At 39.5% G+C, this 13,840-nt stretch overlaps 1 protein-coding gene across 1 annotated transcript; it reads right to left on the bottom strand.

Annotated features, from left to right (window-relative positions):
* Nucleotides 1–12,073: 12,073 nt before the first annotated feature.
* Nucleotides 12,074–12,931, bottom strand: LOC111069134 (protein midgut expression 1). Its single transcript, XM_022359034.2, has 3 exons — nucleotides 12,818–12,931; nucleotides 12,193–12,754; nucleotides 12,074–12,131 (listed from the first exon to the last, which is right to left on the bottom strand). The coding sequence occupies exons 1-2, from the start codon at nucleotides 12,850–12,852 to the stop codon at nucleotides 12,481–12,483; spliced, it is 309 nt and encodes a 102-aa protein (XP_022214726.2). The 5' UTR covers nucleotides 12,853–12,931; the 3' UTR covers nucleotides 12,074–12,131; nucleotides 12,193–12,480.
* Between the last annotated feature and the right edge of the window lie 909 nt (nucleotides 12,932–13,840).

The following is a 13,840-nucleotide window of genomic DNA, read 5'->3' as shown; positions in this document are numbered from 1 at the left end:
ACTAAAATATACCATACGTGACCCTCAGAAATATACCAAAACGAGAAGGAACGTGTGAGTCGTTTCTGGGGACACGACTCTACTTATACCCGTACTCAGTCAGTATATACATACACTTTTGAGCTTATGATTTTTTAGAATTTTAGAAAAAAAAAAAAAAATTGTACATTTTACATTTTTTTGCTACATATGCTATCTACATCTACATATAAAATGTCTATTATACATCTAACATGTAGATTGTACATGTTCCATTCATATTCTACATCTCCTCCGCTAGGGGTTGCTCGCGCACTGAACGCGGCAGAGTGTGCGAGCGAGAAGGAAAATGAGTTGTGTTGTCGTGGGCGGAAGGGGGAGGGGAAGCAACTGAAAATTAATTTCTTCATTCTGGCTATAATTATGATCCGATCTGATTCAGATTCGGCAGTCTGGTAGATATGGTCATTCTCTACGATACTGCGTTTTTAGTTTTATCGTTTCTTTAAAATTGTGCCTGCCACAGATTTTCGTCCTTTGTGGGGGCGGAAGGAGGCGGGGCGAAATTTTGAAATACACTTGTAGCAGTGTGATATCACATGAGTCTGGAAACCAAATTTGGTTGCCCTAGCTCTTATAGTCTCTGAGATCTAGGCGCTCAACAAGACGGACAGACAGACAGACAGACAGACAGACATGGCTATATCGACTCGGCTATTGATGCTGATCAAGAATATATATACTTTATGGGGTCGGAAACGTTTCCTTCTCTGCGTTACGTACATCCACTTTTACCACAAATCTAATATACCCCTTAACTCTTTTTTGAGTACGGGTATAAAAAAAAAATTTTACATATTACATTTTTTTGCTACATCTGTTATCTACATCTACAATGTATATTTTACATCTAACATGTAGATTATAGATGTACTATTCATATTCTACATCTTTTCCGCTAGGGGTTGCTCGCGCACTGAACGCGGTAGAGTGTGCGAGCGAGAAGGAAAATGAGTTTCGTTGTCGTTTGTTGGAGGGGGGGCAGGGGAAGCAACTGAAAATTAATTTCGTCATTCTGGCTATAATTATGATCCGATCTGATTCAGATTCAGCAGTCTGGTAGATATGGGCATTCTCTACGATACTGCGTTTTTAGTTTTATCGTATCTTTAAAATTGTGCCTGCCACAGATTTTCGTCCTTTGTGGGGGCGGAAGGGGGCGGGGCGAAATTCTGGAATACACTTGTAGCAGTGGGATATCACATGAGTCTGGAAACCAAATTTGGTTGCCCTAGCTCTTATAGTTTCTGAGATCTAGGCGCTCATCGAGACAGACAGACAGACAGACAGACAGACAGACAGACGGACAGACAGACATGGCTATATCGACTCGGCTATTGATGCTGATCAAGAATATATATACTTTATGGGGTCGGAAACGTTTCCTTCTCTGCGTTACACACATCCACTTTTACCACAAATCTAATATACCCCTTAACTCTTTTTTGAGTACGGGTATAAAAAATATACCGCAAATATACTACATATTACTAACCAAGATGCGTTGATATTCCTTGATTTTGGTATTCGGTTTTATATTACTAGTTAGTTAGCCCTGTCAGCCCCAAGAAATTAATTTGTTCCAATTCATGAATCAATTTTCTACAAGACTGGCTAGTTTTCAGATATCTTTTTTATTGCATTGTTTATATAATAAGGTGTATTGCTTTTGTTTTAACTTTGTACCGTCATCGTCGTGCCTGGCGCTGCCAGATTCGTGCGATTCGTAGTTGCTGCGGGCTGCCACACCATCATATTTTGTGACCCGTTTCATTACCGATTCGCTTTGAACTGATCTGGCAGCCCTAAAAACAAAAATCCGCACAAAAAGAAGAAGAAAAGCGTACACGCCGCTATTGCCGAAACCTGGAACTACTGTTACAAACTCTCTGGTCTGGCAACATTTCAAAAGCGACAACGACGCGCCAAAAATGATCAATCTTCAAACTGCATAAATCTGAGTGAATGAATGGTTTAAATTAAATAGAGAATAACTTGCTATTTGAGTAATTTAAATGAGTACTTCTCGCTTTAGAACTTTGATAAATCTCTTCACACTAGCTTACACAAGATTTTTTTAAATCTATTTTTTTAAGCTTCCTCTGTGACAACACAAACTTAAAAAGTTACCCATTTAGGTACAGTGGCAATAATATATGTGGTATTCATTAGTATACCCAATTGGTATTGTTCCATTTGAACGCACACCCAGAGCTATGCTTCCACATGTTCGGGTTACAGGCAACGATCCAGACAGTTGTTCTTTTGCATTTGCGGTAACCATTGAAGTGTGTCCAAGTCATAATATTGGGGCAACATAATTGGCATATGGAAGGGGAATTCTTTACAAACTTATTCTAAACTAGACTCGTCATATGGCCCGGCCTCAGGCCTTCTCGCATAAAATTCGCTGCGCTTCAATCAGTTTTGAGTTTGCGACCGCCTTGAATGCATTTCAAAGAAATGTTCCCGAAAACTAGTGTGCCAAATTGTTGAGGATTAAGTGGAATATGTACATATATTGTCAGAATGCTCGTTTTAACATTATAATCCAATGAGTAATTTCATTTTGGAGTGGAGATTGATAAATAAAATGTCATAAAAATGGCACAATTGAATTTATGCCCCCTGCTGTGGGTGAGCGAAATGAAACTCAACTGAATCGCAGATGTCATGCCGGCCGCAACGGAAATGGAAACAAAGCAGCAGCATCAAAAATTTCATCCGTTGCACTGAGGTCGGCCTCATTGCTGGCAGAGCCGGTCAGTAGTGTCATATAAAATATCCATCACAATTATCAGCATCATCATCATTATCGCCATTGTCCTCATGGCGAGATTATTTTCCATTCTGTTCGCTGGCCCGCTTAATTGATTTTATATTTTCCATTTTTTTATATCCGTGTAAATGGCAAAGGAGAAATAATAATCATAATGGCTCTAGTTTCGAGACTAATTAGCGTTCAGAAATAATTGAAATTGCCCATTGTGCCGCTTAAGCTCTGCCCCCTAAACACGAACTGGTTGCAGTTGCCGTTGCAGTTGCTGTTTTTTCATTTGATTTATGGTCTCAGCGAGAAAATAAAAACAGTCATAAAATATAGGAAAATCACGCAAAATGCGTAAATCAATTTGATTAATAATGCAAATATTTTGCATTCTGCCTTTGATGCGTTCAATTGGGATTTGACATTTTGGGATTTGTTCTATTGAACAATATTTCATAATAAATAGAAAAACCGATAGGGTTTCCTTAGTTTTGTTTATTTAAATGTAAAGTAATCTTTTATTGGCTTGGTTTAAAAGATAGCTACAATTTATCTGCCTCAATTATGCCCCGAGTTAGCACTCACTTTGAGATGTCTCCATTTCATGTGTCGCATATTAATGGCGAAACATTTTTCAATTTTACACCGTTTAGCTCACAAAAAATATAAAAAATGGAATATAAATGTGTATATCACACATACATATGTATGTACATGTAGCGATGTGTATTCGCATGTGGCAATGAAACGGAAGTAAAATTGCAAAATTAATGCCACTCGTGTAAATATGAGGCATGCATTTTTCATGACAACGTGCCAAAGCTTAAAAAACAAACAACAAACAGTCCAGTCCCTCAGTGAAAGAGAGAACATTTAAGTTAATGGGTCGTGTCTTTATGTCTGGCTGGCTGCTCGCTCGTCATTGCACGAGTATTTATGCATTATTTATATTTGTTTTTATTTACTTTGTTATTATTGCTTTCATCATTTATGAAAATAAAGAATATTTATTTACATATGCACACACACACACACATTTATGCGGTCGGACGAAGCAGCGATCGACGCCCCTGAATATGCAACGATTTTATTTCGATATTCTCCAGGAGTAACAGTGTGCATAAATACACGTGGGTTTAAGTTAGCTTATGGTCTCATTAGGTAGGAGATAATATATGGGTGTATAAAAATATAGTTTTTGCGATTAAAAGTAACATGTGAAAAGCAGCAGCTATATCCATATAACCATATATTTTGATGGTTGGATGATTTATCATCCATTATTGTACATTATTGGGCATTGAAATGTGCTATGTGTTTATATTTTATGTCTTGTGAAATACAATCGCCAATCGCTACTTCTTTGAGAGTAGCTCGTAGTCGTTAAAAAATTTCCAAAAGATAATCATGTGAAATGATAGCTGCACGGGTTGGTTGGTTGTCTTTTGTTTTACATACGAGCGTGTTCGTTCCTCTTCCACTGTTTGCTTATAATTCACACATTTCATTTATTTCCCCACCATTTGCCATACTTTTTTATGTCGATTGCCAAATGGATGCACGACTATGATGCAGAAAAAGTAAAACAAAAGCAAAGGACAAGACAATTCGCCTTGCAATACAATTTATTTATTCACAATTTATTCTTTATGCTATCTCTGTTGTGGAAACTTCCTGTTTTTGTTTTTATCTCTGTCTCTCTCTCTCTTTTTGTTTTCTCTGTTCGCGAATTGGTTTGTTTAAAGTGCAATTTTATGATGCGTTAACAGTCTATTACATATGTAGATATATAGTAAAGCCATTTATATGTATGGGAACACGCCCCACCTAGAACAAGCCCGAGCATAGATTTAGTTATTGGTGATTTGTAGATTTGACAATTTGCTGAAGCAGAAACAAAGTCATTTTACAGCACATTTATCGAACAACTGAACCCTATGCAAGAGGAATGAACAGTAACAAGGATTCAATAGGAGAACAAAAATTGTAAAAAATCGAGCAAAATTTATTTTTCCCAAACTCTGTCCCATTCCTTTTTACGAAAGCGAACTGCATTAGTTTTGGTATAGAAAAACTTAAATTTTTGTATGAGAATTTGGTTGATTCAAAACCATACAAATATCCAATACTAATTGGAAAAGGAATTAAGAAAGGGGGAACTACTTCTCCCGCCCAATTCATTCCCGTTAGAGATCTGATAATTTGTGCATTTTACAGAGGACTTGCTACAGTTTTGGGACATTCGGCTTAATTGCGTTTTTCCCTTCTATTTTGCATAATTAGAATTTGATAAAATGTTGCAATGCCTTCCAAATACCCACCATGCCACGCCCATTGCATGTTGCATGCAACTACAAAAGTCTGTCTGCCTGTGTGTAAGTGTGCGAGTATGTGTGGTGTGTGTTCTCTGAGTTGCTGTGCAAATTCGATTTTAATAATAGGAATTTATCTCTGATCAAATTTCGTGGTTGCTGAAAATGTGTTCCATGCTTCTCAGCTCCCATCCCGCCCATCCCTCATTCGTAATCCCCCCGACTCCAGCCAGTAAATTAAATTGGTTTTTAATAGGCGAACGATGCGTTTTTGTGTCGAGCATCGATTGGCGCAGATTGATTTGGCAGTTAACAAACATTTTTGGGTGGCGAAAACATCGGGGGAGTGCCGGCTGGAAATTATTTCAGCAATTGCAAAATTGTTCGAGTAGGAGTACGAGTGCTCGTATCCCTGTCAACGCCTGAGTGTGGGTAGGGTTTTGGGTTTAACTGTCTCTCTGATCGCATTTCGTACTGACATTCAGACACCCAGCCAATCCAGCCAGTCATCTGCATTTCCTCGCCCGACTTTTCCCACTTCCAATTGCCTCGGCAATTGTATTGACAGTCACCTTCCCGACATCCTACATTTGAAAGAGCGCTGCTTCTTGTGTGCGGTTCCTTGGCTCCTTTTTGCCTGCCTCTTTATTCGTTGATGCGACAAATTGACAGGCGGGCATGTGGCATCGGATGGGATGGCACACGAATTTGTTAATAATCTTGCATGTCTCGTACGAGATACATTTGTATCTACGAGCGGGCTTTGCTGATGAGCGATGAGCGCAATTAAATCTGGCCGTCAGCGGCTGACAACTTACATCGAGCGGCAGTGGAAAGAAATTTCCTTAAATCTTAGATAAGAGTAGGCATGACATTTCTCTTGATATTATTTTAATTCATTTGGAAATTTTTTAATTTAAAAATTTACCCGAAACAATGCAATAAAAAACATTTATGTATGTCTTAGATGGACAAGCTCAAACTGGTTCAGTTTCCGGATCTTCTGATACCCTTTCTGTATCATCGTTTTACCCATTCGTTAGTCTGAATTAGCTACAGAAAATCTGATATTTTATATATTTTAAACATTTGTTGTGTTTGTATTAGTCTCTCATTCATTCTACTGGCAGATGATTAATGAAAGCAGGCCGCGCATATTTCATCCTGCATAAATTGCAATCAATTAAATTAAATTAAAAAATATTTGCATTATTAGTTTGAATATTCAGTTTTTTATTCCCATATTTCACATATTTTGCATTAATAAAGATTGGTAGTCTGTTGCCCATTCTGGGGTTTGTGCTCGTAAATAATGATTCAATTAATAAATTTTTTGTTGTGAGCTAATTTGAGTCCCCAAAGGAAGGGGCATGCCTGCCAACCCAGACACATCAGTGAGGCCTGCCACGCACTGAACTGTTTTCATACCCTTTCAGAGTGTTGTCCAATTCGGTGGTGAATGTTGTTAAGTACGAATATCAGAAACAAATGAGTACGGATCGTGATCTAAATGAGTCTATATTAATCGAATAAATATATCAAATTTAGTACGTTAATTGGAATTCATTAGGAGTGGGACTAACGAGCTTACTAAATATATTATATACTTTCCCCATTGGAACCCTTGATGTCAGGGTATTCCTCTCTTCGGCTTACGAGTAATCTCATTCTTTCTTCTTTTTGAAATGAATATGAAAAAGATGTTTACGCGATGAAAATCCTCCAAAAATCCGTGACAGCAACAATAAAGCTTGGCGGAAAAATCTCGTGTGGTTGTTAAATTTGCGCCAAGCGTGTGCGTTGCACTGGTGGAAAAGCGGGAAATAGCAATGGGGTGGCGGTAGCGGTGGCTGTGGCGCTGCTCCAGTGGGGGCTGAGCATTCATTTTTTATGTTTATTGTCGCTTATCGTTGCCACCAAGGGGAGTGTACCCGTGCCCGTGCCCGTGCCCAGGCCGTGCCATGTCCGTGCCCTGTTGAGAGCTTGGAGCGGATTGGAGGGGGGCGTGTCATTAGGGTCTCAGCGCCAAGATGAAAAAGAGTAAACACGGCTATGAAAAAACGTTAACAACTCTCTTGGGCCTCCTCCGACGGGGGGGCATAACAAAACGCATTACACACACAATCTTTCAGTCTGTATGCGATTGTGCGTGTGTGCGAGAGTATCTGTGTCTGGGTGTGCGTGTGTGTGTGTGTGGGCTACGTGTAACTTTATTAGCCGTCTCCCCTGTGCGTATGCCTGTAGTGTGGGACTGCGACTATGTGTGTGTTACCTTGTCAAAGTTATGAAAATGTCTGGGGACCTGCTGTAACTGCTGTTACCTGCTCCCAGACTCGGTCCATGCCCCAGCCACAGCCCCCGCCACCCTCTTGCCGGCTGCTACTCCCCTCGGTCTAGCCGTGTGTGAAATTAGTCTAGGACGTGGATTTCCATATGCCGTGCCCATTGAATCTATGTGGGTGCATAAGTCTGAATCAAGGATTACAATACCAAACTTTAAATGCAATTAAATGTAGTAAAAAATAAATGGAGGAGCTTTAGCCTGGAACTTAGCTTCCCTATGTGAATTCTACAAAGTCATCCTCTCTTAAGTATTTGCGTAGATAAGTACCGTTGTACCGTTGTACAATTGTATTATTATTATATTTAATTTTAGTGCTACACAAATAAAAATAATAATATATTATTTATTTTATGTTATATAAATTATTATAAAATTATTTTATAAAGTTTTAATCCATTGCATTTCCTTAAGGGCTTTGTGCACTGTCACAGTCTTAGGAATATGCATTTTTATTAAGTGTAGGTTCCAGAATCTTCTTCTTCACTCCTCCCATAAGTCCCCTATCTCAAAATTTCCGATGCAAATCACTCGCAATCAATTGAAATCCATCAAAAGCAAACCAACACAGCCCCTTTAAAGGAGATTTTCAATTACGCAGCTCCGGAATCTCATTTCGTATGATAACTGCAGTAAAAGGCGTGGTCATGCATAATTCCTTAGAGGTGAAAAAGATTCCATTTCGCAGCGTATATATAGAAAATTCCTTTAATATTTTTGCAAATGATGCTGAGAAATCTCAGGGCGTGCTCGCACCTCGTCGGGGTCATTTAAATGCAGATTGCGGAATGAGCAGTCTGTCCACTCGGGCGTCAGACCAGGCATTTGCATAATGGCGGCGACACATTGCAGCGGAAGCGGAAACCCAAACCCAAGCCCACCATCACTTTCCCCCTCGCCACCATCCATGGCTCGAGGCTTCAGCGTTGCAGGTTGCAGGTGCTCCAGTCGTGTTTATGACTGCTTGAGATTGCTTGTGCCCCATCGTTGGGGGCTGTCGTCGGGGCTGTCGTCGAGGCTGTCGTTGGTGTCGTTAGTAAGCGGAAGCGCCTCGCATTGCCCGGCCATTGGTTTTGGGCGCCAGAAATGAAGTGTGGCAGCCAGCAAGCGCTTTTCATTTGAATTCAACTGCCATAAATAAGCCAGCCACTTGGCGAACAAAGTGCGAAAGGCAGGTGATGTGATGGCCTTCCATTATAATGTCTCCATTGGGCTGCAATAAAAGCAATCAAAAGGGTATGAGAATATATTTGGGGACTATTGGGAAACATGAATGATGGCACATTAAAGATTAAGGCTTAAAGGCTGTACCGCACAAAAAGATTTGTGTATGTAAACACAGATGGACATGTATAGATGAGTACCTAAAAATGTTCTATGACAGTCCCTAGGGAGCTCGTAGCACCATCATCGCAAATTCAAAAATTCTCTCCTACTCAAAGTTCAAATTTGGAATTTTCCAAAAATATTTACACCTTCAAATTGTCCATGGGGCAAGCTACGACTACTATTCCTACTCTGACGTTGTTGTTGGTATTGTTGCGGTCGTTGTTGCTGTTGTTGGTTCAATGTTTATGTTGCCACATCGTGGCAGGGCACGCATGCAACGCCTCGCCTCAAACCAAGAGCCCCCCATTGCACACACACATACATATAGTCTGACATGAGGGCGAAAGGTGCAGCTGCGACTTTGGGTGGGGCAAGTTCTGTGGGTGTTTGGGCGATGGGGAGGCGGTGTCAACCATTGTCAGTTAGTGGGTTGGCCAGAGCCTGGCAGCAGCCTGCGCCACCTGCTACTGTACTTGGAGAAATTCTGTGTGAGATGCAAAACTTTTGAGGCACATGTTTATTGTATCACATTTTAAAATTATTCAAGATGATGTGGAGAACGTGAGAAAACGTGAACTTTTTTTCTGTACCAAAAATATGACAATTTCACTTTTTCCCAAATAAAAAAGGGATGAAAAGGAATGTCATTTTGAAAAGTAAAGATCGCAATAGATTACTAAAAAAATAATTTTTAGTTTATTAATTGCATTTTAAAATTCATAAAAATAATTTAGAGATAAAGGATAAAGGATGCACGTGTGCCCATGTCATTTAAATAAGGAAAAAGGCTTTTAAGCACACAAAATTTTTTATATTCAGTCCATAACTAAACAAAATTCGATTTTAGAATTTTAAGTGATTTATTATTTCAAAATAACTAATTCATCTATTTTTTGGCGAGTGTAGAAATTGGTTTTGGCGTAGTTTTTGTTGCTGGAGTGGCATAAATATCGTTGCGGTTGCACGTGAAAATTGCATTTGGCCAGCATTTGGCTGCTGGGCGCATTTGGGCGCATACACTTGAAGCGGTGTGGAGTGGAGTGGAGTGCAGCAGGACACCGCCATTCGGCTTGGGTTCCGCTCTGTTCTGCACTGCCCTTACACTCTGTGCAAATTGTGGACTTAAATGTTTATAACGCATCCGCATCTCTCCGTTCCACCCCTACAGGTTCAACCACCGAAGCATCCAACAGCAGCGTAACTCCACCTTCGCACCACCCAACTTTAGACCATTTTCGTCGTTTGTTTATTAAGCTTTTCTGGTTGGGGCAGAAATAGAGAATCGGTGGGGCAAAAGAGAAAAAAAAGGTGTTGAATGCCACTTGCTGGGGCTGCTTTTTATTGCCATCGCACATCTAAGTGCAGCAGCTGTAAAATAAATATATATTTTTATATATACCCATTCCGCACCATCCATTTCTTTTACTTCTCTTTGTTGTAGTTGGCTGTGGGTGGAATGGAGGGCATGGATATAAATTAAACGCATTAGAGTAGGAAACCGCAGCGATTTTCCTTTACTTTTTTTTCCTTTCCCGCCCAGCAGCATTAATTCGCTTTTGCCAACCGACAAAGGCACTTAACGTTCTTGCTCTCTCACGTTCTCACTCTCTCAGTCTCTGCGTCTTTTTTTTTGTGATTGAAGTGTATACAAAATTTAAATAAGAAACAAATCGAAGTAATGGCAAAGTCCCCCCTTACCCTTGGTCCTCTCGATTGCCACCTCATAGATGGCTAGATACCAAATACCAAATGCTCAAATGTTGTAAAAGGCAATGGAAAAATCGTCGAATGGGAAACGGTGATGGTGATGGAGTTGGATGGAAAGGAAAGGAATGTGGACGAAGCTCTTCACATAATGAAAAAATAAAGGAAACCGAAAATCCATTCAAATGAATCCAAATTCATTGAAGCGTTATTTTAGGTATTGGCTAAAAAAGAAACAAAAAGGAATTAATGTCATGATACTGTTGCTTATCAAGCACTTCTTTTACCTGCCAAAAAAACAGTCAAGAATGTCAAATGAGTGTTTCTTAGCAATGCTTTATAGGTAAGTTTCGACACGATTGGAGAGATTCGTAAAAGGGGGAAAACTGAACTACATACAACAGTACAAATAATATTGGAAATATCTTCGGATTGTTCCCATCATATACGAATATAAATAACTGGAATATATGGAGTATAATAATTACTAAACAAGCTTAAACGAAAACTTCTTTTGACTTCTTTGAAATTCAGATTTACTTAGCAATTTTTGCAAACAATCACCATCCATAGACGAATATAGATATAGAAAAAAACGCCCAGAGAGTCCTTGCAACATTTTCCCCAACAATGGCAAAGTCAGAGCTTAGGGGCAAGCTCTTAAATAGAATGACTAACCATCTTAATCACATCACAGATACCCAGGCAACAACCGTACGGATACGAGTACTGTGCAGCAGCTGGAGGAACTAAACGTTTACTCGGACGATTTGGAAATGCCCGCCGACATTTCGGCAGCTGTCAGTTGTTTGCCACTAAACGCTTACAACCAGCAAATAAAGTGCCCCGGAGAAAGCAGAGCTGCAGGCACATGGCTATACAGAGAAAGTACAGTTGGAAAAAAGAGGAGCATTTTATATAATCAAATAGCAGCCAAAAAACGGTTTTGTGGCCAGGGGCAGACGTCTTCGTCTGGCGTTTCGCTCGTTCGGGACTTGACTGTTCCGCATTCTGGCGCTTTAACTTCCGCTTTCCGTTCTCCCTTGCTCTCACTCCATGCCTCTTCATTGTCTTCTCTTTCTTGCACTTTGCATACAAAGTACCGTTAACTACTGGCATCAGTTTTCACACAACAAGAACAACAACAGCAGCCGCCACCCTGATGGTTTTGGCGGGTTTTTTCACTGATTTCCATTCCCTGTTCGCCATTGAAAGCCAATAAAAGGAGGGCAAAATCTGAAGATTACCAGAATCCAAGCGCATTGACCAGGGTTGTACCTTTTGGATTGAGGTGGATTTCACTTTAGATGAGGTGGGAACCTTTTTTATAAAATGTTGTATGGAAAAGAGGGCCCACGCTGAAACATTATTCGAATTTTCACATTTTAAAAATGCTATAAGGTTCTTATAGTTTCATGATCTAAAGTAATATCCCTTGGGGAATATACCTAAAAATTATTCCAGCATTAGCCATGCATTGAAATCATTTTATTATATGCGGAACAGCTGCTCACTTTTAATAATTAACTATATTTAAAAATTTACAAAGAGATAATTTGGAAAAGTATTTTAAGTTTTTTAAGAGACACACAAAATATGGCGACGCATTTGGGTAAATCAATCAAATTTAATAGGGCACCTGGTCCGGGTCAAAAGTACATATTAAATCATGCTGATTCATAAACTTCAATTGTTCTTACCGCATAGGATTCTACTATGATTACATTTAGTGGTAGAGCCTCTCATCTTTCTCTGCTAAGAACTCCGATGCAATATTTAATTACCGAAAGGGTATCGTATATAATGAATATCAGTGCCGCAAAGACAACAAATCGTAAGGCACATCTGATCAGTTTCCACAAGGGCCACATTTGAGAGCAATTCGAACAATATTTGATGTAGAATAGATTTCAAATGTAAAAATGAGTGGAAAGTCGCGGATAATTTTGTATTGAATATGTTAAGTTATAGCTTAGGTTGGGCGTAGATCACTCAGCTTTATCAATATCTTCAGAGTCCTTCTCTTTGTCCACATCACCTCCAAATAAATGTTGCTTTAAATGATGGTTATACAATTGTTTGGCCATGGCTCTAACTGCCACAGAGACTGTCGTTATCGCAACAGTAGTCGCATCCGCCTTTGTTGTCTTCTCCGACTTGTTGTGGAAGAAAACAAAGTAAATGATCAGACCGCCTATAAGCAGAATCCCAAGTGAGGAACAGATGATACACATCAACAGTTTTGTCCCCAACTGAAGGCAGCTGAATAGAATTATATTATATTATATTATATTTAAATGAAATGGAATGGGTAAATTAGCTTACCAGCATAACGCAGATCCGATTATTCTGAAACACATAATTTCTAATTTTAAATATAAACTTTTATTTTGTCGAAATTGGTTTAACCAGAAATTACGAGTACGAATGGAAACGCAGGGCACACTGTTGGGGGTATGCTTTCTCTGGGGTAAAATTATATAAATTTCGGGCTTATTACTGTCGCAAAACAATTGGACTACTTTGGCCATAAAAATGATAACCATATCCCCAGCTCCTCCATTAAGCATTCCCATCGAGTGAGCATATTTTGGCTTTCAAGTAAATTATATTTTATGCCATTTGCTTACAAAAACTCTTCTTTTATTGCAAATGGTACGGGAAACGGGAAATTCGATTAACTTAAGCTGGTATAAGGGTTGGCCGCAGCTCTCGTTCTACCTCACGCGCTCTCAATTGTCGTTGAGGACCGCTAGGAAATTTAGAGAAATAAAATAAAATACAAAAAAAAGAAGGCACAGAAGGAAAGTAAAGAAAGAGAGAAATGTTCTTTCTTGCCGCATAATCGAAATGTATTTTTCCTCTTTATTGCTTTGCCAAAGGTAAGTCTTGGCCTGGCCAAGACAATGGTTGGTGGCTCAGGGGGCTGACGGCTGCTTAGGTGTGGAAGGAACGACTGTCTGTGTGGGCCTGGCCCCCCATTTTGTGCGGGGCGATAACAACATTTTAACGCCTTATGGTCCATTTAGGTAAAAGTGCCGATTACGCTCAGCTTAACCAGAAATTATGACCTCAGAGCCGGTTTGGCTTCTGCAGCAACTTTAAACGAAGCCAAGTATATGTAATACATACATATATTGTAAAGAATCCCTCGACAAAAGGCTCACTAAGCACCGGATAAAGTTGGGGTCTGCTTCTGATTAGGTGGCTATATTTCTAAATTTCAATTGGAACTTTTCCTGCTGTGGCATACTTTTTGGAGCACAATAATAATCGGCATTTGAATCATTGGAATATTTGAGCTATTTCTACAATGATTGTGTGTTGAGTGTCAAAAAAATAGTCTTG

The sequence above is a fragment of the Drosophila obscura genome, unplaced genomic scaffold (assembly GCF_018151105.1).
Source record: "Drosophila obscura isolate BZ-5 IFL unplaced genomic scaffold, ASM1815110v1 contig_200, whole genome shotgun sequence".
NCBI classification, from domain to species: Eukaryota; Metazoa; Arthropoda; class Insecta; order Diptera; family Drosophilidae; genus Drosophila; species Drosophila obscura.
Note: the sequence above shows the minus strand (reverse complement) of the source record. Positions and strands in the feature narration are given on the sequence as shown.